The sequence below is a fragment of the Lissotriton helveticus genome, chromosome 8, assembly GCF_964261635.1.
Source record: "Lissotriton helveticus chromosome 8, aLisHel1.1, whole genome shotgun sequence".
Lineage (NCBI taxonomy): Eukaryota > Metazoa > Chordata > Amphibia > Caudata > Salamandridae > Lissotriton > Lissotriton helveticus.
In genome coordinates, this window is record NC_136069.1 from 422,366,713 (window position 1) to 422,390,896 (window position 24,184).

Genomic DNA, 24,184 nt, shown 5'->3' on the forward strand with positions numbered 1-24,184 from the left:
AGCATACATATTTGCGCCACGCCAGAAGATTTATGCTCACGGTGTTGATGCTGCAAAAGACGCACGTGATGGGCACACACTGCCTTCTTTTGAAGCGCTTTGGGAATGGCTGCGTGTACCACTCAGGGTTTGTGTGGGGGTCACGTGGCTGGCGCTGCTCTGCCATAAATCATTGTCATTGGTGGTGACATCCTCTGTTGGGGATGTGAAGGGCCACTTGGTGGGTGTTGAGGGGCTCCTCGAGAGCCAGCTTCACAACTTTTTGAGTGGATGTATACCACCCAGCCCCCCACCCTGGCACTCACAGCAATAAGGAATGCTATCCTTGTATTCCCATCCAGGATCACAATAATTGGTGGAGACTTTAATGCCTACCCCAATACCAACCTTGACTCCTCGGGCTGCCAGGGTCAAGCAGCTCCAGACTTGGATGGAATGGAAATGGTTGTTATTAGGTCAGTCTTTGCAGAGAGGACTCCAGCCCATCCTTCTTTTAAACGGCCTATTAATCCCAATTATATTTGTGCACTGGGTGAGATATTAGGTTGGATGACAAAATAGGATTACGGTAGAGAGGACCCAGTCTCTAGTCAGCGGTTTCACACTTTTGTGAGGTCCTCTCGGTGGGGCTAGGGTCCAGGCTGTTATAGTTCTGGGTGGCAACCATGAGAGGAGGAAAGGCTTTTGGAAACAGAAGTGGCCAAAGGGAAAGAAAAATGCAGCCAGGGAATATCACGGTCACGTTGGACTCTGCCAGGGCCAGTTTATGGGGAAGTGCAATTTGTGTAGCCCCACTGGACTTTGACCTGTGGAGGGGACGCTGACCTCAGGGGGGCCGCTGTGTTTAGCTCTAATTTATAATTGGAGCGATGATGGACACTTTTGCCCGGTGGTAGTGAGAGAATCCGAGGAGGCGGTCATTGGGTGTGGGGGCACCGAAAATGATTTTCGCACCGGGCTCCACCAGTGTTAAAGCCGGCCCTGGACTCTGCCCTGGCCAGCTCACTGCAACCCTGCCTTTGGTTGTGTCAGTCAGAATGTGCGGTGCGAGGCTTCAAAAATCAATATATATTCATACATCCATGAAAGAGAGTGGCTTGGAAACAAAACAGACTCGCGGACTGATCTTTGGTTGGAGTCTCTCGGGCACTGCACTTCTTCCGGTATGGCACAGTGCTACCCTTTCGCACCAGGGCCGGCTTTAGCGCTGGTGGAGCCCGATGCAACAATTATTTTTGGCACCTATACCCCCATGACCTCCTACTTGGATTCTCTCACTACCACCGGGCAAAAGTGCCCCTCATTGCTCCAATCATAGGTTATTGCTAAACACAGCACACTCCCTGAAGTCAGCGCCCCCCGTCCGCATGTCAATGCCCAGTGTGGCCACACCAGTCGCACTGCCCTAAAGCCGGCCCTGTTTGACACCATATGCTTTATATTTTTTATAATAGGGCAGAGCCACTGTATTGTGGAGATTGAGGCGGCAAGGTTGACCAAAAGAGGCGGCAGGGGTGGACCAAATTATGCAACAGGGATGACAAAATTATGCGTCAAGAAAAGGCATATTACGCTGCATAATGCAGCACAATTTGTGATAGTATTATTCTATTACTTTCTCATTTTTACACAATGCAATCTGGGCACAGGTTTCACCTCATTAGTACCAGTCAACACCCAATCACAGCAATAAACACCAGAAAAGTGCCCATTCAACTTTTGGGAAGGGCCCTCCATTACGTGGCAAAACGTGTTGCTACATTTTTAGTAACTGTTGATCTCTTTAAACCAGAAACAGTTTTTTAAATTAAATTTGCAAATTATGTAGCAGACAAAGGATTATGTGGCAAACCATAAGTATGCGGAAAACACTGCAGCTGCAGAGTTGCAAAATTCCAGTGGCCTTGGAAAAGGTCATCTCAGCCCCTCCCAGAATGAGATGAAGAAGACGCCCTTGCACCCAACCCTTAACCGTAGAAAGCATGAAAATAAGACTATTTTCCCTTCTTAAAATACTGCTTGGCACAATCTACCTGCTTGTTGTTCGTCTCATTGCATGAAAAGGATGCATTGCACTGACCTCTGTTTAAAAGCCTTTTCAGCCATTTCCTTTGCAGCTCTTTTGACCTCTTCAGGAACCGCATCCTTCTCTGCCTGCGACACCTGGTGAACTTTATGGCCCGCATCTAGGCGGTAAGGTCCTCCTTTGCCTCCGAGCCCGGCCGTATCTCTTCCACCTGGCGCATTCAGGAAAAGGAGCATTGTTACACTTAAGCCTTCGCATCGCTTCTAAAGACAATGCAACACTTTTACAAACTCAACTTTCCAATATTGACAACTGAGATAAACAGAAAGTTCCTGAGAAAGGTATCATGAAGCTCGCGAGTTGGGTGTCTTTTTTCTGTCCACTTTGCAGTCTGGCCCAGAGAACATGGTGAGGCCTAGTCCCAGGGGCATTTATGGTACGTGAGTACATAAAGTAGTACACATGTACTACACTCTAGGGCAGTGATTCCCAAACTGGGGTCCGAGGACCCCCAGGGGTCCGTGACACATTTCCAGGGGGTCCTCAGGCAGCAGTTTTAAAAGCAGTGCAAAGTTACTTGTATAATCGGCAGTTTTTGGGCAGCAATAAAAGTGTCAAGATAACTTCGGTGATCAATGTACATATTGGACAGAGATGGGGTTTTGTCCAGTGGCAGCTTTGACTCATCAAAGGAAGTGCAGATGGTTACTATGCCTGCTGCGAAGAATGTCTACCATGCAATAATAAAAAAAAAACAGTATTTTGTTTTGTGCATAGCTCAGTGGGTTCCTGCTTTTGCCACGATGATTTAGTTACTGTGTAGTTCACAAGTTCCAATCGTAATCTAGCACAGTGAGCTCTAAACTGTCATCAAAGAGCTGCCTGCAAACTGTATGGTACAAGTTAGTGAGTTATGCTTTTTCCCTGTCTTTCATTATCCCGATGCTGCTAAAAAGGTTTGTTTGGGTAGAAATAAATCATTATTAAAGTCATTGCAAATCTCTGTGTTATGTTCTGCATCCGGAGTTTGTGCTTCTCCAGATCAAGCACTCTTACAAAATGCCTACCAGTATGGATGACATGAGAATCCTACAACTTGTAGTCTCCTTTGCCTCATGTAACATTTTCTATTCACTGATCTACATATGTATGATTCATTGTCTCTGTATGTGTGTGATGTAAAGTGCTCTGACACCCTACACTGTAATGAGAGCTGCTATAAAATAAATTAAATACATGTGACAGTGGGGCCATGGAGAGATGAGAGGCACTGTTGGAGGGTAGAAGTGAGGAAATCATTGAAGATTGTCAATCATTGAAGATTGTCAATCATTGAAGATTGTCAAAAGAATGTTATATCCTGGTGCATAGTAAGGTCATTATTTCACTATGCTTTAGAAGCTAATACAATTCAATATATAATGTCAAATGTGTTGTTGAATGCACCATTTGCCCCCAATTTTCTTGGGGGGAGAATCCCCCAAAGCCCCCTTTGTAGTGGTCAGGCTCACTTGCTGCACTTGGTGTGCACTGTACAGGGTCTGGTCTGACAATATTTGCCAGAGCAGCTTTAGGATTCCAGTCCATCCTTGGCAGGAGGAGGAGCCTCGGGCAGCGAAATAAAACCAAACAATGAAAAGTTAGTCGCGAGATGCAGCACCAACTTAATCAATAAGATTTTTTGATTTTTTAAAATATTTTAAAAATAAAAATACTAAAATCTTCAGTAATTCAAGTCTAGGTTTTGTTTGAGGTGCACACAAGTGTGTTTATTTTTTTCTAGATACAGTTTCAATGTTTGACGTTTAAATCATACAAATTGCTTGGGGGTCCCTGGCTTCCAATAGTAACTCAATGGGGGTCCTCAGGAGTGAAAAGTTTGGGAACCACTGCTCTAGGGCAGTGATTCCCAAACTGGGGTCCGAGGACCCCCAGGGGTCCGTGACACATTTCCAGGGGGTCCTCAGGCAGCAGTTTTAAAAGCAGTGCAAAGTTACTTGTATAATCGGCAGTTTTTGGGCAGCAATAAAAGTGTCAAGATAACTTCGGTGATCAATGTACATATTGGACAGAGATGGGGTTTTGTCCAGTGGCAGCTTTGACTCATCAAAGGAAGTGCAGATGGTTACTATGCCTGCTGCGAAGAATGTCTACCATGCAATAATAAAAAAAAAACAGTATTTTGTTTTGTGCATAGCTCAGTGGGTTCCTGCTTTTGCCACGATGATTTAGTTACTGTGTAGTTCACAAGTTCCAATCGTAATCTAGCACAGTGAGCTCTAAACTGTCATCAAAGAGCTGCCTGCAAACTGTATGGTACAAGTTAGTGAGTTATGCTTTTTCCCTGTCTTTCATTATCCCGATGCTGCTAAAAAGGTTTGTTTGGGTAGAAATAAATCATTATTAAAGTCATTGCAAATCCCTGTGTTATGTTCTGCATCCGGAGTTTGTGCTTCTCCAGATCAAGCACTCTTACAAAATGCCTACCAGTATGGATGACATGAGAATCCTACAACTTGTAGTCTCCTTTGCCTCATGTAACATTTTCTATTCACTGATCTACATATGTATGATTCATTGTCTCTGTATGTGTGTGATGTAAAGTGCTCTGACACCCTACACTGTAATGAGAGCTGCTATAAAATAAATTAAATACATGTGACAGTGGGGCCATGGAGAGATGAGAGGCACTGTTGGAGGGTAGAAGTGAGGAAATCATTGAAGATTGTCAATCATTGAAGATTGTCAATCATTGAAGATTGTCAAAAGAATGTTATATCCTGGTGCATAGTAAGGTCATTATTTCACTATGCTTTAGAAGCTAATACAATTCAATATATAATGTCAAATGTGTTGTTGAATGCACCATTTGCCCCCAATTTTCTTGGGGGGAGAATCCCCCAAAGCCCCCTTTGTAGTGGTCAGGCTCACTTGCTGCACTTGGTGTGCACTGTACAGGGTCTGGTCTGACAATATTTGCCAGAGCAGCTTTAGGATTCCAGTCCATCCTTGGCAGGAGGAGGAGCCTCGGGCAGCGAAATAAAACCAAACAATGAAAAGTTAGTCGCGAGATGCAGCACCAACTTAATCAATAAGATTTTTTGATTTTTTAAAATATTTTAAAAATAAAAATACTAAAATCTTCAGTAATTCAAGTCTAGGTTTTGTTTGAGGTGCACACAAGTGTGTTTATTTTTTTCTAGATACAGTTTCAATGTTTGACGTTTAAATCATACAAATTGCTTGGGGGTCCCTGGCTTCCAATAGTAACTCAATGGGGGTCCTCAGGAGTGAAAAGTTTGGGAACCACTGCTCTAGGGTACTCATACATGCCTTTGTGAATTGGCCCCAAATCAACAAAAGAGGGGATAAAATGTTAATATTCATGTACAAAACAAACAAATAGAAATGACTGTGGCCTCTTTGCACTTTTATTAATATTGAGTTGCATGTCCGGCCGATTCACCACGGCAAGTAGGAGTACGTAAAAGAGTGCTCAAGTAGGTCAACTTCCCATACTGTCAAGGTTTGAACGTACAGGCATTAGTACTACGGTGCATGAAAAGACCACAATTACTTGGTCTACCTTGATTTTATCCATACTAATATTATAAAGAGAGAGCCGAAACCTTTGAGGCGGGTAATCTCAGTAACCACAGCACCAATCACAACACCCAATACAGCGTTGGAAAGGGCAGTTGCAGCAGAAGGACATAGGCTATGCAGACGGCCACCATATTTTTTTTTCTTTTGCAGAGTTGTATATAGCGCAACCTTGACCCAAACTGAATCAGGTATCTGAGCGCTTTACATAGCACCAGTTACGTTACATGAGGACACACATTCATTTTTGTTAGGCACGGGGAGATTAAGTGATTTGCCCAGAATCACAGGATGTTTGGCGTCGTTACCAAGACTCGAACCCAGATCCCCAGGTCCGAGGTCGAGCGCCTTAGCCGTTAGGCCAACTCCTCTATACATTTAAGAGGCAAAAGAACCGTGCCAGCAAAGTAGTCCCTTGTGGGCGTGTCTGCGTTGTGCTGTGAGCGTGGGCTAGGGGCGTGACTAACGCTGGGGGCGTGTGGTACGGCCATCTCATCGTGGGCTGTGGGCGTGTGCTGGGGGCGTGACAAACGCTGGGGGCGTGACAAACGCTGGGGGCGTGTGTCACCCTTCATGCCATGTGAGTCGTACATACAAGCGCCAATTATGTTGCTGCGCAGCATCAAGGGGCACGCTGGGGGCGTGACATGCTGGGGGCGTGAGAAACGCTGGGGGTGTGTGCTACGTTCCGCCCTTCATGCCATGTGGGTCGTACATTAATCAGAAGATCGTCTGCTGTGGCCGTGTGCTGGGGGCATGACAAACGCGTTCACCTGGAGGCCTGGTAAGTAACGTTACTGCAGCCTCTCCTGCGCGCTGTTACTGAACTCTCTCATTCAACGAAATTACACGCGCATGCTACCATCAACCAGGGCTCTAGCCGGGCTCAGGCGGCGGATCAGTACACTAATTACACGCGCCTGATAACATCAACCAAGGCTGCAGCTGGGCCTCAAGCGGGGGAACACGCGCCTGCTAACATCAAACAGGCCTGCATCTGGGCCTCAAGTGGAGGAACACGCAAATGAGCGTGTCTGCGGGGACAATTACTGCAGCCTCTCCTACTCGCTGTCACTCAACTTTCTCATTCAACGACATTACACGAGGCTGGGCTCAGGCGTCGGATCACTACACCAATTACACGCGCCTGCTAACATCAACCAGGGCTGCAGCTGGGCCTTCTCCGTCCCTATTCTAATGAAACAGAAAATGTTGTCTACCGCGAGATTTTAAAATAAATTGCCCTTGCCAAATACACACATTACACACATTCTATTTCATACCCGGACAACGTCGGGACGGGCTGCTAGTAGAATATAAAGTAGATGCTGTGGGAAGACTCCAGTATACACTTCACAGATGCAGGACACCCAATCAAACAGCGCAGAATTCGTTTTTATTTTTACAAAACATTAAAATGACACTGCATGCATTTTATCATGTCGACTATACCATCCTATACATAACGAGCAATTAATATGCTGCTTTATATTTCTATATCCAGGTAAACAGGGCCGGTCCTACGACTTTTGGGGCCCTTGACACAAAGAATATGTGTAAGGCCCCCTTAATTTGCATACAATGTGAAATCACGGAAATTGACATCATAGGAAGTGCCATCAATTGTCTATGGTTGAGCTACTTTGCAAGAAGCAACTTTCTTGGTGCGACTATCAGTAAAAGAAAAACATAAATATTAACACAAATAAAATAGGTACCTTATTTTAAATTTCAGGTAACTGGAAATACATTATATTAGTCACACTGGATGGAAAAGTTTGCCCTAGTCTCTCCAAAATGTTAACAATTTGTTTCCAGATTAGCGCATTGGGTATGTATATGTGCATGTGATATTTATATATGCCAGAGAATGGCTCCCTCAAATCATGCAGTGCTTGACCATGTCTGTGGGACCCATGGAAAGAACGGCCTTTCCCGGAGCCTTTCCAACTATGGTCCAGCATTGCAAAGCTAACGGGAGGGCCAGGGAGGGCCTCCCTCTTCTGGGCCTTGCATCATTGGGCCAACTCCTTATCTGTCATTATCTCATGGACTGACTGGCCATTATTTTAAAGATTTTAGGGTGTGTGTTGCGGAAGCCCCACTGACTTGGGCCTCATGGCCTAGTGCTGCAAGGCTCAGAGGAGAAGAGCCTCAACTCCTGGGCCACACAGATATGACCCATCACTGTGAGTCCCAGGAGAGGGGGACTCCGGCCCCTGGAGCTCAAAGGTATTGTCTAGCACTGCGAGGCCATAATAGAGTAGCCAATTTCCCATTTTCATTTCACATGACACTTTTTACCTTTGGAGACACATTGCGTTTACAGAGACATCAGAAGAAGTTTCTTGTGGAGCAAAGGAACTGCGAGTCACATAGAAGATTTTTTCTAGAACTTAATTTTAAATCTCTGCCTCTAACACAGACCATCTTAAAATAATTCAGCTGGAGATTAAGTTTATTGATTGTGATTGTTATTCATACTATATTTGGGTTCTGATACTGTTACTACATCCTGGAGTAAGCCTTTACTACTCACCATGCACATTTTGAGCAACAAGTTTAGAAAAAGAACTCTGGTATTCAAATGGAATGAAATACTAAAGCTTTTAAACACCAGTAGTAAATATCAGTTTCTAACAGGCATACTGTCCAGTAAATAACCACTGCCACTGGACCTTGTCCATTGGATATGTTTTAGCCAGGGAACTAGGATATTTGACATCTAGTCTGAGTTTTACCATTTCAACTAAATATGATGGAAATAAACACTATGGCCAGAATGACAATTCCCTGGGGAGGGCACACCCTTGGCCTTCCTATAGGAATCACTGATACTGCAGTTGTGGTTTAATGGACTAGCTGGAAACGTGGAATGAGGAGACACTTTTTTAAATCTCAGCCTCCCACTTGGACAATTTGTGCGCTCTTGAGCAATCACTTTTGTGAATGTATTACTCTGCTATTTTTTTGCAAGATTGGGAGTACTTTGATTCCATTGGAAAACTGCTAGAAAGAGTATCGTTAGAAAATTTACTAAATATTACCTGGGAGAGGAGAAGTGCCCAGTCACATAGTATATTCACCTAAATGCAATAGAGTGGTAAATGTATAGCCAGGGTCACTGAAATTATGCAATTGTGCGACCATGGTGTTTTTCCCATAATTATAGATTTGCCGCATTTGCTTTTCCCAAAATTATGCATTTGCCACATAATCTAGCATTTGCTACATAATCTACAGATTTTAACCCCAAACAATGTTTCTAGCTCAGACAGTTCAAAATGTACTAAAAACACAGCAACACGTGTTGCCATGCAGTGAAAGGCCCATTTCATAGGTTGACTGGTCACCTATTGGTTACTTGTTACTATGTTTGGGTGTTAAACTGAAACTAATGAGGAGCAACCTATTCACCAACACTGTTAACAAGTGTAAAATGAGAAAAGAATGAAGCAATATTATCACAAAATGTACTGCATTACACAGCATAATTTGTGGAGGGGTTACCACATAATTTAGTGGACACTGCTGCATAACTTGGTCGTCCTCTGCTGCATAATTACAGTGGCCCTGTGTATAGCCTATGCACCAAGCAGAAGTGTTTTGCAGTCTTGGCTCTACTAATGTAATCAACTGTTTGTTCCTCCGCCTCGTTCACCGATTTAACATTGTGACATCACTTTGGAATAACCTTAGAGGGCATTCCCTCAGTACAGGTGCTGAGTATAGGTTTCAATCATTCATTTAAGGCTGTTTGCAACCCAGTAGCTGAAGGCTCTACTGAAGCTGCTTGTGCAAGACCCCTCTGTGCTGCAGAGCCTCCTGTCTGCCGTCCACAAGCATCTCTTTCACAGCTCATCAAGGGCTGAAAGAGAGTTGCTTGTCATTTGAAAGGGTTAAATGTGTGGGACAGTGGGTGTCCTGCAGTGCCTTTGTGTGGGCAGCACGAGATTGGATCTCCAATTCCAGGCCATGATTAGCTGGGAGAGGCCCTTTGTTACCCAAGGCTCGCACTTATGGTGTAGTGCTGCGATGCCCATGGGATGAGGCGCCCCTTCCCTGTTCCTCGCAGCCATGGCACAGAGTGGCAAAGCCCATGGAGGTTGGCCTCAGCACCTATTATTGCCAGAGCTACACATGAATACAAGGCCTTGAGCCTCACAGTGCTAAAACACAGTTGTGAGGCCAACAGCTGAAAAGAGGGCCTTAGAGGTGCGGGACTCATGTTGGTCGGCTGGGCACGGGACCCTGGCAGCTGCCCATGCCTTGCAGCGGTCCTGCAGGTAAACCTACAAGATTCCTTCTTATGCAGTCTGCCCCTACAGGATACAGGAACCCATGAATAGCTCAGGTAGCTCAGATACTAGGGACTTGTGGAACTGGCGACAATCCCCAGAAACGATTGGCTTGGTGAACAGCCCTACCTTAGAAAGAGCAAGGAGTCAGAGGGCTAAAGCTTTTAAAGATGGAAATATAAGAGTACTTCTCGTCAAAAGACATTTTTTTTAAACTTAATTCAAGGGACGCACCTTGAAGCATGTATTCCCCTCAAAATATATTGGTTAAAAGCCACAGGTTTATGTAAGCGTTGGCCAATAGGTCTCACCTTTGCAACCTATTGGCTTTGACAATGGTATTTAGGCATGCTGTACAGCAACGTCATGTGCCTGCTTGCAAAACAACGAAAGCCTCTTTTTTTATTTGCCTGATTGGATTATTTTGAAGCACAGGTGAGGGGGAGCAATACAGGAGCCCACATGGGTGGATGGATCGTCACAAGGGATGCAGGTGGGGAAAAGCATCACAGAGTGTGGGTGGGGTTGGTGGGAAGCAAAACAGAGGGCATGAACGGCAGGAAGCAACATGGAGGGCAGGAGGCGATAGGAGCAATACAGAGGGAAGGGATCGCAGAAGAAGCAACAAGCGAGAGACAGCAAAGTTGAACAGGTGGTGAAGAACACAGACCACAGAGAGCAACACAGAGTGAGGCTGGAGGAGAGAAGTACACGAGGGAGAGAACTGGAAAACACATGCACTATCATTGAGAGATTAACCAAAAAAAAAAAACCAGTGCTTGAAAATTAAGCAGTGAAGGACACAAGTAATGTATCTATGCCCTGGGTAGGAGAAACATAAGAAGAGGAAGGAAGCCTCGCTAAAGATAACAAACAAAAATGAAGCAAATGAGAGTAACAGTAAAGCCAACCAATCACTGGTAAGCAATGGGCGGGCTCTAAGCCCACTGTAAGCTGGCAATAGGCCTTTCATTGCATAAGAAAATTGAGAAGAACAAACAGCAGAAAATGGGTGCGCCATGGGGAAACAGTGCTGTGCATCATCCCCACAAAATGGAATAAACTGCATGCCAAGAGCCATAACACAATTGGAAATACTGTGTCACAAGATGCCAGTCCATAGCACTTGCTGAGCCAGACAACATCCCAGTAGAAATACTGTGCCCAAACATAAAACACCTCCAGTGCTGGGGGCACCATATTCCAGGGTGCGGACTTATGACAGGGTGCTGCCAACAGATATATTAATACTGATGCTCACATATTTTAGGGTACTCCCAATTACATCAAAGGTCTGTGTAATATGTTATGGAGGTGGCACTGGTATTGATGGGCTGCTTATACAGCTGATTATCATCTCTTTGTTTGTTCTAGTGGGAGGGGTCTAGTGCATAAATGCTCCGGTATCTCTGTATCTCTAGGACAGAGGTCTTTAAACTGGGGGCAGGCCCCCCTGGGTGTGCCTTAAGTGAGCTCAGGAGGGGCGCCAGTCTCTGGCCAGAGAAGCACCATGCATTAAGCCACCTTGTAATGGGCCATCGCTAACAACTATGGTCATTTATATCCTGACTGGGAGCATGTGTAAAAAGGGGTAACAGAGCTTAACTGCAATGTTTGAATATGTTTAGACATATTCAAACATTGCCAATTTAGAAGAATAATTGTGAAAAAATTGAGGGAGGCCAGTGGATTTTTTTCAACATTATGAAGTTTGAAGACCACGGCTCTAGGAACTTGGATCCTATCTGAAGACTCCTCAGAAAAGAGAACAATATGAGGCGTTGTCCCACAATCAGAACAAGGGTTCGCATGGAAGATCCTTAGGTGTCACAACTGTGGCATTAAACTGTGTTTGTGTATTTTCATCTGTAAACATACACACATATACATATGTAGATAGTGTTAGTCAACAGGAAAGAAAGGCCTTACAACAGTGAAAATTGACTTGAGGAGTTTTTCACTTCCAGGACATGAAAAACTGAAGTACACGTCATACTTTTTTAATACAATGCATCTTGCCATATGAGCCTTTAGGGACAACCTTAGGAGTGACTTATACGTTTAAAAAAGGTAGGTTTAGGCCTGGCAAAAGGTTTTTTTGCCAGGTCGAAATGGCAGTTCAAAACTGCACCAAAGGCTGCAGAGGCAGGTCTGAGACATCTTAAAAGGCTACTTGATGGCACAACAAGTGCTGCAGGCCCACTAGTAGCTTTAATTTACAGGCCCTGGGTATGGGTGATGCCATTTACCAGGGACAGGAAGTAACTTAAACGTGCCATTTAGGTGTATTTCAATTTTACCATGTTTGAAGGAGGGAGCACAAGCACTTTAGCACAGGTTAGCAGTGGTAAAGTGCACAGAGACCTAATGCCAACAAATATGAATTCAGCATAACAGGTGGAGTGAAGGCAAAAAGTTTGAGGGAATACCATGCCAAGGATGTCAGGTCTAACAACTTGTAGTTGATCTACATGTGTAGATTTCCCTGGGAAACGGCCACTACAACGCGGCCGTTTCCACAAATATATTAACCACGCATGCATTACAACGCATGCGTGGTTACCAGGAAAGCCTTTAACACGCATACCTTTACTACGAGGTATGTAGTAAAGGCATATGTAGTAAAGGTTCAAATAAAAAAGGGGGTCTGGGGGGATCTTCCCCCCCCCCCAAAAAAACCTCACCTGAAGTCACGTCAGGATATGCAGGCAATCGGCGTCGTTTAAGAGGAAACGGAAAGAAACTTCCACTTCCTCTTAACGACGTACGACGTCACCATGGAAGAATTTGAGGAAAAGTTATGCGTTGAAATACCATTCCGTTGTAATGCATGTGTGGTAAAGGCATGCGGTGCAACGGAATGCGTTGTAAGAACATACAATCGATTTCACTTTGTGGACAGGCCCCAACCTGCTTAACCAACTTTTGCTGAGAGTTGGCTCATCCAGAGCCTCATCTAAGACAAAGGAGGGTAGTAACAGAATTCATGCAGATGGCCAATTAGCAAATTACCAAGTTTGAAGCTGTGCTTTATTTGTGCAGAACTGGTGCAATTCCACTTGTGAGGTGAACGTGATGTATTTACAAGGCAAACTCACCTGCACAGAGGATCTGGGGCGGCAGACACAAATAGCTTGTCAAGGTACCCCACAATACAGCAAGCTATAACACCTGACTCCTTCTCTGTAAAGTTCTCCTGGATTTTGACTAACCAGGCAGCAATCAGTGACCCAGCATGCTGCAGCAAAACAGAAAGGAGGAGTCTGTGACTTGTCACCTCCAGTTCTTCATTAGTTTGGGGAATAACCTCCCGGTGAGGATGTTGGGCCTGAGCATGTGCACAAATGAATTCCAAATACGCACATTTTAGCCTGCCACCGTTGTGTATAGAAATTCTATTTGGGGAATTTTAGGACAAACAGACATTCTGCAGAGAATTTCCACAAATACAATTCCGATGTGATAGTGCTCATGCATACAACTGTTTTAAAAATCTGGTATATTTACGTCTGTAAATTTCTTGGCTGTGGAAAAGCACACATGCAAATTCATACACGTGCAAGCTTCTGTGTGGAATGTTTAGGTATTGCCTGGGGAGCCGCAAGTTTACACCTATCTATAATGACATATGGATTGTTTATGAATTTATACATAAACGTGCAGACTTAAATTTCAGAGTGCAGAAATCTGCAATTCCAAGTTCTGATTTATAAATCAGACTCTGATTGTCAATGTGTTTTAACCAAAATATATTTCAAGGCTTGCTGATATAAAAAGTTTTAAAAGCATTAAAATATTTGCAGAATGTCATCATTGATTAATGTTGGCCACAGCTGGCTACTTGCTTAAAATTCCGCACTACTGTGTGAGCAAAGCATTCTAGTTTTACAATTTTGAATATTAAGAGTAATCTGTAGAACAACTTGGAGCAAAAATGTTAGATTTTTCTCATTCCTGAACACCTTCACTAAGTAGCGTGCAACAAACTGCGGCATTCAGTCAGAGACAGATTCCCCATGTAGTTGGGTAAAATGTGCCATGAATGAGGCTTGTGTTTGGGGCACTGATCTGAAAGCTCCTAACACGCCTTTGAAGTGCACTTGCCGCCTTCTCAGAAACTGTGGGCCCTGAAAAGGGCTCAGTCTGACATAAAATACATTCCATATGTATGAGGAAAAAACCCGGCCTGACACTAATTTAATGATCAAAGTAGAACTGGGAAAACACGGTAACTGTAAAGCAGTTGCGTCGCGAGTAATTGAAAATAATCTTTGCCATCTGGCACTTTCTTCTGGGCATTTTCATGGTTGTCTGCAAAGTCGTGTTGTTAAATTAAGCCACCGAAGCATTCGGCTCGTACTTTTGATCCCTGTCCTGTACAAACTGCTCCGTCAAAATGGCGTCTTAAATACAGCTGGATAATTGGGAATTGGCAGCAGCACTTGTGCTAAGTGAGAGGCGGACAGTTTTATAAATCGAACGTAATGATTTCTCCATACAACAAAAAGAAGGGGGGGAGTAGTCGGGGCTAGCACGTTTTTTCCCAAACTAATTGGCATCCTGCAACAGTAGCAGGTTGTTAAAACAAGCATTGGAAAGCCAATAGCTTTGGCACCATTTGCTTTGCCAATGACTTTTTCCTTTGTCAATGACTTTTCGCGATGCTCTGCAGCCTTGTTAAATAAATAGATTTATGTATATAAAACGGCATTCCACTGGCATGCGAAATCATGATGACATATGTACGCGCCAGTGGAATGACGCTCTTTTAATTTTTTTGTACGTGCCAGTGGAATGACGCTCTTTTCATTTTTTAATCACCAATCAAAGATAGCAGACGCCACTTGGATTGGTAATAAAAAGTAAACATTTTCTTGTGCAAAAGCCCATTTTTTTTAGGTCGAGGACTGCGTCGCACTGCGTAGCAGTGTGGGCGGAGCTTCGAGATTTAATGTTTCTTAGTAGGGGGCTTGAACCCGCCCCTCTTCTCCATTGGCTGGCTTCCTAAACGGAGGCCAGCCATTGGAGGAGAGGGGCATCACTCGGTTCAAGCCCTGTCTTTTCCGGATTCGGGGCGTGTTTTTTCTCTTCTTTCTTGTTTTCGTTCCTTCCTCTTCCCATTGGCTGGAATTTTACCTTCCAGCCAATGGGAAGAGGAGAGAACGAAAACCACGCCCCCGAATCGGAAAATGTCGGCGCTTTGCTGAAGCCATTTCAGCCCGACCGCCGCCAGAAGAAGTCGTCCTCAGGTGAGTGCTTGTTTTGGTCTCTTCCTGCGTTTGTTGTTGTTTCCTTTTTTCGGCGCTCTTTTCTCTCTCCTTCTACCAACCTGATCCCGCTATCGTTCTCCTTTTCCCGGCCTCTCCACTCTCTCCCTTTCTCCTCATACTGTCTCAATTTTCCTTCTATTTCCTTTCATCAGCAACACCCTGCCACCCCTTTTTTTCTGCGTTCTGTCCTGCTTCCTCAATCCCGTTCTCCCCTTTTCCTTATATCCTCTACTTTCTGACCCCTAAGTGCCCATTGCTGCTATCCTCTTCGCCTTATTCCTCTTGTCTCTCGCTTTTCTCCCTCTCTCCTAACACTGCTCCCTTCCGATCTCTCGTCCTTCCACCGCCTGGACTTATCTCTTCTCCTGCTCAGCCTTTTCCTCTCTCTTTCTCGCTCTCCTACTTTCCCCCACCCCTCCCAAGTCTTTCCTCTCCTCTCCTCTCTCTCAGGAAGTTTGCTCAAGTGCTGGCTGTTCCAACCCCTGGCCTTGGAGCCCTGCAGTGGAAGAACATTGTGTTGTGTGGGCCCTCCTCTCGGCTTTTCTGTGCCTCTGCCGACCCCTCCCCTCCCACAGCCTTTCATTCCTTCGTCCTGAGATGACGAATGACTCGCTGTGGGAGGGGCAACTACTCTCATTCGAGTTTTCAGCCACAGGCCAGCTTCTGTGTGTGTTAAGAGTATTATGTCTTGTGGGTTTCATATTTTATGTGTGTTTTTCTGTATTCTGTGTCGCCGTGAATGATTGATTGTAGGCGCTACCTTTGTATAGGTTTATATTCGGTGTTAGTGTGTTTAGTTTTTATGAGCCTGTAGATTTACCTTATGACACCATCTATTTATTTGTGGATGTTACAAGACAGTGTGTCCAAGGCATCCAATCAAAACTTATAAGGGGATGATGAATTGAATATAGGTGATTCATATTTCCAGCTGATAGGATTTGAGCTGTGGAATATATTGATTATAAATGAGGCATTGAAGGTCTTATGACGCACATAAGATTAATTTACAAACTCCCAAAAGCTGGGGTGTGCAGTTTGCATTTCTGTGAATTTCTTCTTCTGTCTGAACTTGACCCACTTAAGTATACTTGATGTGTGACCTTGTCATGGGCCTGGGTAACCTACGTTTCATATGATAGGATCCTGCTGGAGGACTTTCTGTTTCAGAGAAGGTCACCTGGAAACGTGTGTGCTCCCCTACCCTCTTCTAGATTTCAGTGACTGGCCTATTGAGGTGTTACTCATGACAACCAGTCTTTCCATGAGAGATCCCTGTTTTGGGAGATGGTAACAAAATGTTTATTGATTAGCAGTCGTTTCATACCTGTTATAAGTCTTCAATTGATGGAGCTAACCTGAGCTCTGGGGTGGAGGAGTGATGGGCTACACACATTTTCTAGTCCTACGGATGAGCAGAACATTGTTTTTAGGTCTGGTAGCCCAGTGGGTTCAGTTGAACAACATTGAGACTACAATTCCCAGAAAGCCCAAGATTGCAATGCGGTGTCCTCGTAATATGATGTGTATTGTAACCCTAGTGTATTTGTGTAATAGTGTGTATGACTCTTATTAGGGTAATGACGTGTCTAGCTTTGAATTCTGGTATGTGCAGGAACCCAAGTTACCTTATATATCAGAATTCCGAGTCATGTCATGTCCCCCGCCCCCCCCGAAGCGTTAACCAAATGTAGGAAATAGCATACCTCTGTAACTTTCACCAGGTCAATTTGGACAGGTCAAACATGCCGGAATTTACTGGGGGAAAATGCCTGGTAAATACCAGTTAGCTCTAAAATCTACATCTCTATCCCTATTTTTGAGGGTGGATGCACTTGTTGGCATTACTTACTCACCTGGTAATTTCCAAAGCCCAGGTTGACAGAATTTACTTTGTGTGGGAAATACGTTTGCTAGTATGTGTAGCTCTATTGTGTTCTGGTGTTTGTGGCTATACATGCATGATTCATGGTGGGTGGGTGGTTCGTGTATGTGGTTCCTGTGTTGTTGTGTGTATCTATTGTTTGTGTTGATATTTGTGGTTTTGGGATGTGTGTGTTTGCGTTAGTGTGTCTGGCTCTTGAGTTTACTTTTGAGAATGACTCTTCTTTTGGTGTTTTTTTCTGTTAAGTGTGTATATGTGTGCTCTTGAATATTTATTAGTCTTGTGTATGAACAGATGTTTAAGTGTGCTTGTGTGTCTTTCAAGTTTGCCTGTCTAATGCATGACTGTATATGTGTGTCATGCTTTGCCCTGGGGATTATGAGTATGTGTGTGCCAGGCTCCTCTCTGTGCTGATGTGGATGGGTAGCTCTTGCATTTGTGTTAAAAAGTTTTTGTGTGGCTTCTCTGTGCTGGGATGTGGGTCTTTGTGTGTGTCCACCTCATTTATGTATGTTGTATGTGCATACGTTGATGCATGTATGTGTCAACATTTAGCTACAAGTGAGCAATTACAAATTAACCCTTCTCCAACCGAAAACACTCAAGAATACAAAATGGGACATCTATTACGCTTGACTTGACTAGATCACCTCAAACAAAACATCGTGGGTCAAACCTAGCCAGGTACCATCCCTAGTTTCACCCTCTCTGTGCGCACTGGATGGGGCCAATATGCACGAGTTTGTCCCTGGATTTGTTTATTAGAACAAAGTTCCTAAAACTTTCTTCACATTCTTTTTCACTGCCGTGTGGATGGCTACATCTGTAGCTATTATTCAGAGTCAATATATATGCAGGTGGATATTTCTGAACTGCTACTGTGGAGGTGTGCTGATGGCAGGAGCAGTGTTGGCCGTTGTAGTAGGGGACCCATGCAGTGGTGTTACGTGGGGGAGTGGTGGGGGCCGCTGCAATGATAATGAATGGAGGAGGTTTTGGAAGAAGATGTTGTGATAATGAAATGGGAGAAGAAAACGTAGGAGAACTCTGCAGTGGTGATGCTGGTGTGTGCGTGGCTCTGTCTCTGTGTGGGCGCGGCTCTGTCTGTGTGTGTGTGCGTGGCTCTGTCTGTGTGTGTGCGCGACTCTGTCTGTGTGTGTGTGCGCGGCTCTGTCTGTGTGTGTGTGCGCGGCTCTGTCTGTGTGTGTGTGTGCCTGGATCTGTCTGTGTGTGTGGCTCTGTCTGTGTGTGTGTGTGCGGCTCTGTCTGTGTGTGTGTGCGCGGCTCTGTCTGTGTGTGTGTGCGCGGCTCTGTCTGTGTGTGTGTGCGTGGCTCTGTCTGTGTGTGTATGCGCGGCTCTGTCTGTGTGTGTGTGCGCGGCTCTGTCTATGTGTGTGTGTGCGTGGATCTGTCTGTGTGTGTGGCTCTGTCTGTGTGTGTGTGCGGCTCTGTCTGTGTGTGTGCGGCTCTGTCTGTGTGTGCGCGGCTCTGTCTGTGTGTGTGTGCACGGCTCTGTCTGTGTGTGTGTGCGCGGCTCTGTATGTGTGTGTGTGTGCGCGGCTCTGTGTGTGTGTGTGTGCGCGGCTCTGTCTATGTGTGTGTGTGCGTGGATCTGTCTGTGTGTGCGTGGCTCTGTCTGTGTGTGTGTGCGCGGCTCTGTCTGTGTGTGTGTGCGTGGCTCTGTCTGTGTATGTGTGTGCGTGGCTCTGTCTGTGTGTGTGTGTGTGTGGCTCTGTGTGTGTGTGTGGCTGTGTGTGTGTGTGTGTGTGGCTCTGTCTGTGTGTGTGTGTGTGTGTGGCTCTGTGTCCGCAAATACTCTCTACTACTCTCTAATGCTCACCTTTTGCCATTGTAAATGACAATACCATTTATTTAAGTTTTAAAAAATAATGAAAAAAAATGTCATGAGCAATGCCAATAGCTCTACCTTTAATAATCCCGAGCCCATTGCATTTTAAATGCTTGTTTTAAAAGGACCCCAGGAAGGAGTAGTAATGGAGGAGCGAATGGGAGAAGTGGGTGGAGCGAAAGCACTGCATGAGGAACGGAGCAATACGGGGGCAAGGGAGAAGCACATGAAAGAGACAGCAACACAGGGTGTGGGGAAGAAGCCCATGAAGTCGACAATAACATGGGGCAAGTTGGAGGCGAGGAGATATGGGGTGACCACATGGGGGAGAACAGAAGAGAGCTGGAAGAGAGCTGGAAAACACATTCATCTCATGGAGTTCTGAAGATAAAAGAAAAAAGTTGTGCATTGAAAGTTAGGAGTGAAAGGATAGAAGCCAGATAATCGGAGAGATGGTAAAGAGGCTATGCTTTAGGGGAAAGAAAAATACAAGATGGACAAGCTAGGACAAGGAAAGACATCGAATCCGAAGCAATCAAGCAAATGAGAGGGGCAATCAAGCAAATGAGAGGGACAATAAAGCCAACCCACGGACAAGCAATGGAAGGTCTGTAATCCAGTGTAAGTTCTTGGTAAAATCACAATCGGTCTTTTGCAACCAAACCCTTTGCACGGTCTGGTAAGCTCGACCTAAAAAGGGGCAGATTAATTGTGGACAATTAACTCCAAGACTAAGTCCCTGATTCCAATCAAGTAATAAATCCCGTTTTGGGCATAAATACATGCATGCACCAGAAGAAGGATCACAGGTTGGGTGCAAACTGCGTTCAAACCAGTAGTTTGCACACATAATATGTGGCAGGTAGAATCTGCCTCTAATTGTGGGTCAAATTGTGCAACATGCCATTTCGCACTTCTGGAATGGATACATTCCTGCACAGTTTGTGCCTAACTCCTGCGGCGCCAAACTCAACAAGCATTTACAATGCAATGGTCTCGGCATCATTAAAGGTAGAGCTATTGGCATTGCTCATGACATTTCTTTTTTTTTCTTTAAATCATAAATAAATGGCATTGTCATTTACATTGTCAATACACAGCACTCTGCACTCAACAGCACACACCACTCTGCACTCAACAGCACACACCACTCTGCACTCAACAGCACACACCACTCTGCACCTGCACTCCCTACTCTGCCCTCACTACTCTGCACTCTGCCCTCAATACTCTGCCCTCACTACTCTGCACTCTGCCCTCACTACTCTGCCCTCACTACTCTGCACTCTGCCCTCACTACTCTGCCCTCACTACTCTGCCCTCACTACTCTGCACTCTGCCCTCACTACTCTGCCCTCACTACTCTGCACTCACTACTCTGCACTCACTACTCTGCACTCACTACTCTGCCCTCACTACTCTGCACTCTGCACTCACTACTCTGCCCTCACTACTCCGCCCTCACTACTCTGCCCTCACTACTCTGCCCTCACTACTCTGCACTCTGCCCTCACTACTCTGCCCTCACTACTCTGCCCTCACTACTCTGCCCTCACTACTCTGCCCTCACTACTCTGCACTCACTACTCTGCACTCACTACTCTGCACTCACTACTCTGCACTCTGCACTCACTACTCTGCACTCTGCACTCACTACTCTGCACTCTGCCCTCACTACTCTGCCCTCACTACTCTGCCCTCACTACTCTGCCCTCACTACTCTGCCCTCACTACTCTGCACTCTGCACTCACTACTCTGCCCTCACTACTCTGCCCTCACTACTCTGCCCTCACTACTCTGCCCTCACTACTCTTCCCTCACTACTCTGCCCTCCCTACTCTGCCCTCCCTACTCTGCCCTCACTACTCTGCCCTCCCTACTTTGCCCTCACTACTCTGCCCTCACTACTCTGCCCTCACTACTCTGCCCTCACTACTCTGCACTCTGCCCTCACTACTCTGCACTCACCACTCTACACTCACCACTCTGCACTCACCACTCTGCACTCACCACTCTGCACTCACCAATCTGCACTCACCAATCTGCACTCACCAATCTGCACTCACTACTCTGCACTCACTACTCTGCACTCACTACTCTGCACTCACTACTCTGCACTCAATACTCTGCACTCAATACTCTGCACTCTGCACTCACTACTCTGCACTCTGCACTCACTACTCTGCACTCACTACTCTGCACTCACTACACACACGATAACGGCAAGTTACCCGGGCTGTGCCCAGAGACATTAAAGTCTTTGACATGTGCTGGGCACACTCACTTGCCTGCGCTCGTGGTTACCTTCCACTGCAGGTTGCACACTGCACCACTGTGCCAAGAATGCCCACTGCTACCTTTTACCAGCACCCGTTGCTTATTGGGGGCTTTACACTGGCCCTGTACTTATAACTAGATCGGGGCTAGTAGGCAAAATGCACTTTTGCAAAGCTGCATCATGTTCATAGTCAAAGGCGACCAAAGCGCTGCGAGGCACAGTGGACTACCCTTACAAACTAATACATTTTAAGAATGTAAAGCTCTTGCACCAAAAGGCGTATGCCTACCAGGTGGCATTCACTACATAAACGCTCATAAATTCACTACTAAATAAATAAAAAAGTATTTAGGTGGACTGTTTAATCCCCTCTGGACAATCCAGTGCCTTGACATGTTTGAATGGCTATACTTTCATGCAAAAACATTCTCAAGTAAATTGCTTCTACACGCTAAACTGAATGGTCTGATTTTGTTACATATAGCAATTAACAGTCTACCCAACTTTGTTTCTAAAAAACACCTCTTTATTGCAGCAGATCGTAATGCTCGGCACATGAAAGCAATTTGCCCAGGAACGCACTTTCAAATGCATTTTGTTTGAATGAATGCAGTTGTGAAATAAGTAGACTGTTATAATCGATGTCGTGATGCTCAAGCAGTAGTTTATTTTTGATTCTGGCTGCTTCCGAGTTGTCAGTGTAGGCAGTGGCCATAACAATGGTACAATTGGGTGGCGTAGTAATTTAACCAGGTGAATAACTGTGAGAAGTTGCGGCCGCCGCATAAGAAAGATTTTGAGCACCGGGACTTATTTTTCTACAAATTAAGCACTGCTTACACCGTGGCATGGAGTCATCCTGCTCAGCTCTTGGCCTCGCGCGCGCGCCACTCCAGGCATATGTTTTCAATTATCTCCGCCGTGATGGCGAGATAATTGAAGATATATGGCCTTCTGCTCTTAAGACAATGCCTTTCACGTCTGCCCTACACGGAAAGAAAACACAAGAAAAGCACGAACGCGCGCCATTCACTGCAGACTGGTGAACGCGCCCACAACATCTGCATTACATTATTGCGGCACCCTGACAGCTCCTAATTGAAATTAATGCACTGCTGTGCGCGTAACCACACAGAAAATGCCAACATGGCGAAGGACAAATTACATTAAGCCTATCGCGTCAAGGCTACTAAAAACACAGCACAGCGAAGACGAATCACTTTGCAGATGCCATAAAAAACGCGCGTACACTAAGGAATGTGGCAGCCCGGACCCCTAAAGAAACTTTTTTTTTTATAACATAAGAGCTAGGAGCTCCGCCTCCCCTGCTGACGCAGGGTTGACGTAGGCCGAGCCCTAAAAAGTGGGTGCAAATGGCTCATGGATTACCCACCACTCAAGAGTACGATTCAAGCATAATCTAGACCTGAAAAGCTAAGTAATTAAAGCAATCTGACACAACTCAATTCCGAGGTATGTGGTCATTTGCACCCTTCAAGAACTCATTTCACCAGCTCTGCAGAAATCAGCTCAAAACGTATGAAAAACACGTGGGAATCACAGTAGAAATGCTGATTACCAGGTTTTTCTCAATTGCAATGGGTCCATCTTGTAATAGTACAGTAATACTGAACCTGGAATTTTCTATGCCATGCAGAATCAGAACTCCTGAGAGTGGTATTAATGTATCAGGAGTTCTGCAATTCCCATAATGAGGTATCAAGCCCTGTTGTTCCCAAAATAATACTGCAATATGGTAGCGTTGACATTACATTATACCATACCTCTTTTTCAGCAGCAATATTGGTTGTTTTGACAATATGGCTGCCCCTGTGGAATGAACATCATCATGCGACGCTAACTCAACATTACAAGATATTACATAGTGCAACAAATGAGTGTAGAGTAGACACAACAACATGCCTGCTCTTTTGGATGTGATAACTCTCTTCTGCGGTTGCAATTTCCGAGTGTCGTGTTGCTTGAGCAATCAAAGCAAAGACTGAAGGCTCCAGATCTACTGGAAAAAACTGCACTTAAGCATTGGGCTGAGTGAGTGTGATCATTCAACTTGTCTTCACCCTAGTGGTACGGCAGTGCCATCATAAGGATTTGTGGGGCTCCACACAAGACGTACTCTGGCCCCCTTGGTAGAAGAAGGTCACATTTATGAGCCAGTATCATAATTTAAGTTCTCCTGTTGCCAAACTATATTGAATTGTACTTAAACCTTTCAGAAACCGATTCATGCAAAGAGCTGAAAGCTCAACCTGTCCAGTGACAGAGAGAGTGGCGAAGGAAGAGGGGCTATGTACACAGATGTAGAAATGGTAGACAGAGGTAAAGCGGGGTAAGGCAGGTGAGGTGAGGTATGGTAAGGGGAGAGAGAGCTGGACAGAAAGAAGATTATTTTTTTATGTAATTTCCACTACCTGCCTGAGAGTGCAAGGGCTAAGACTCGGCTGGCAGAGAATGCCCAATTGTCAAATTCTTAAAAAATCTGTTTGTTATGCACGTTGTTATTTCTTTGCCTGAGACCTTGTGGAAGGAGGTCCCAAATTGCCATCTTAGTTTGCCCTTGTCTCAAAACAGTCCTGTGGTATGGTTGATCACAGGCGTTTTTGGCCCTCTACAGAGATGCTAAAAAAACATCCATTTGTTGGAGACCAGCTGATTATGCTGGAATTCTGGTAAGAGATCAGATCAGACCAGTCAAGTTCACATAACCTAGGAAGTACATTTGTTAGTCCTCATCAACAAGGGACCATGGGTGAATGTACTGCAAAGTACAATTCAGTACTTTGTGGTGTTTATACTTCATGCTACTCCCCAGCCTATGAGGGGGTCTTTCCAATTTTTTAACACCTCTACCCCCTCCCCCCCCAAGCTGGTCCCATGCCCCTCCAGGCTCACAGCCGCCACTCATTGGCAGCATTTCCTTGATTCCACCACACCCCAGCAGCTCCATTGCTCC

At 45.2% G+C, this 24,184-nt stretch overlaps 1 protein-coding gene across 1 annotated transcript in view; it reads right to left on the minus strand.

Moving 5' to 3' along the window:
- Positions 1-24,184, minus strand: part of VWA8 (von Willebrand factor A domain containing 8) — a 1,418,144-nt gene that overhangs the window by 240,833 nt on the left and 1,153,127 nt on the right. The window contains exon 39 of the mRNA XM_078657276.1: positions 2,081-2,237. Coding sequence (XP_078513402.1) covers positions 2,081-2,237 — 157 coding nt within the window. The remainder of the gene's footprint in view (positions 1-2,080; positions 2,238-24,184) is intronic.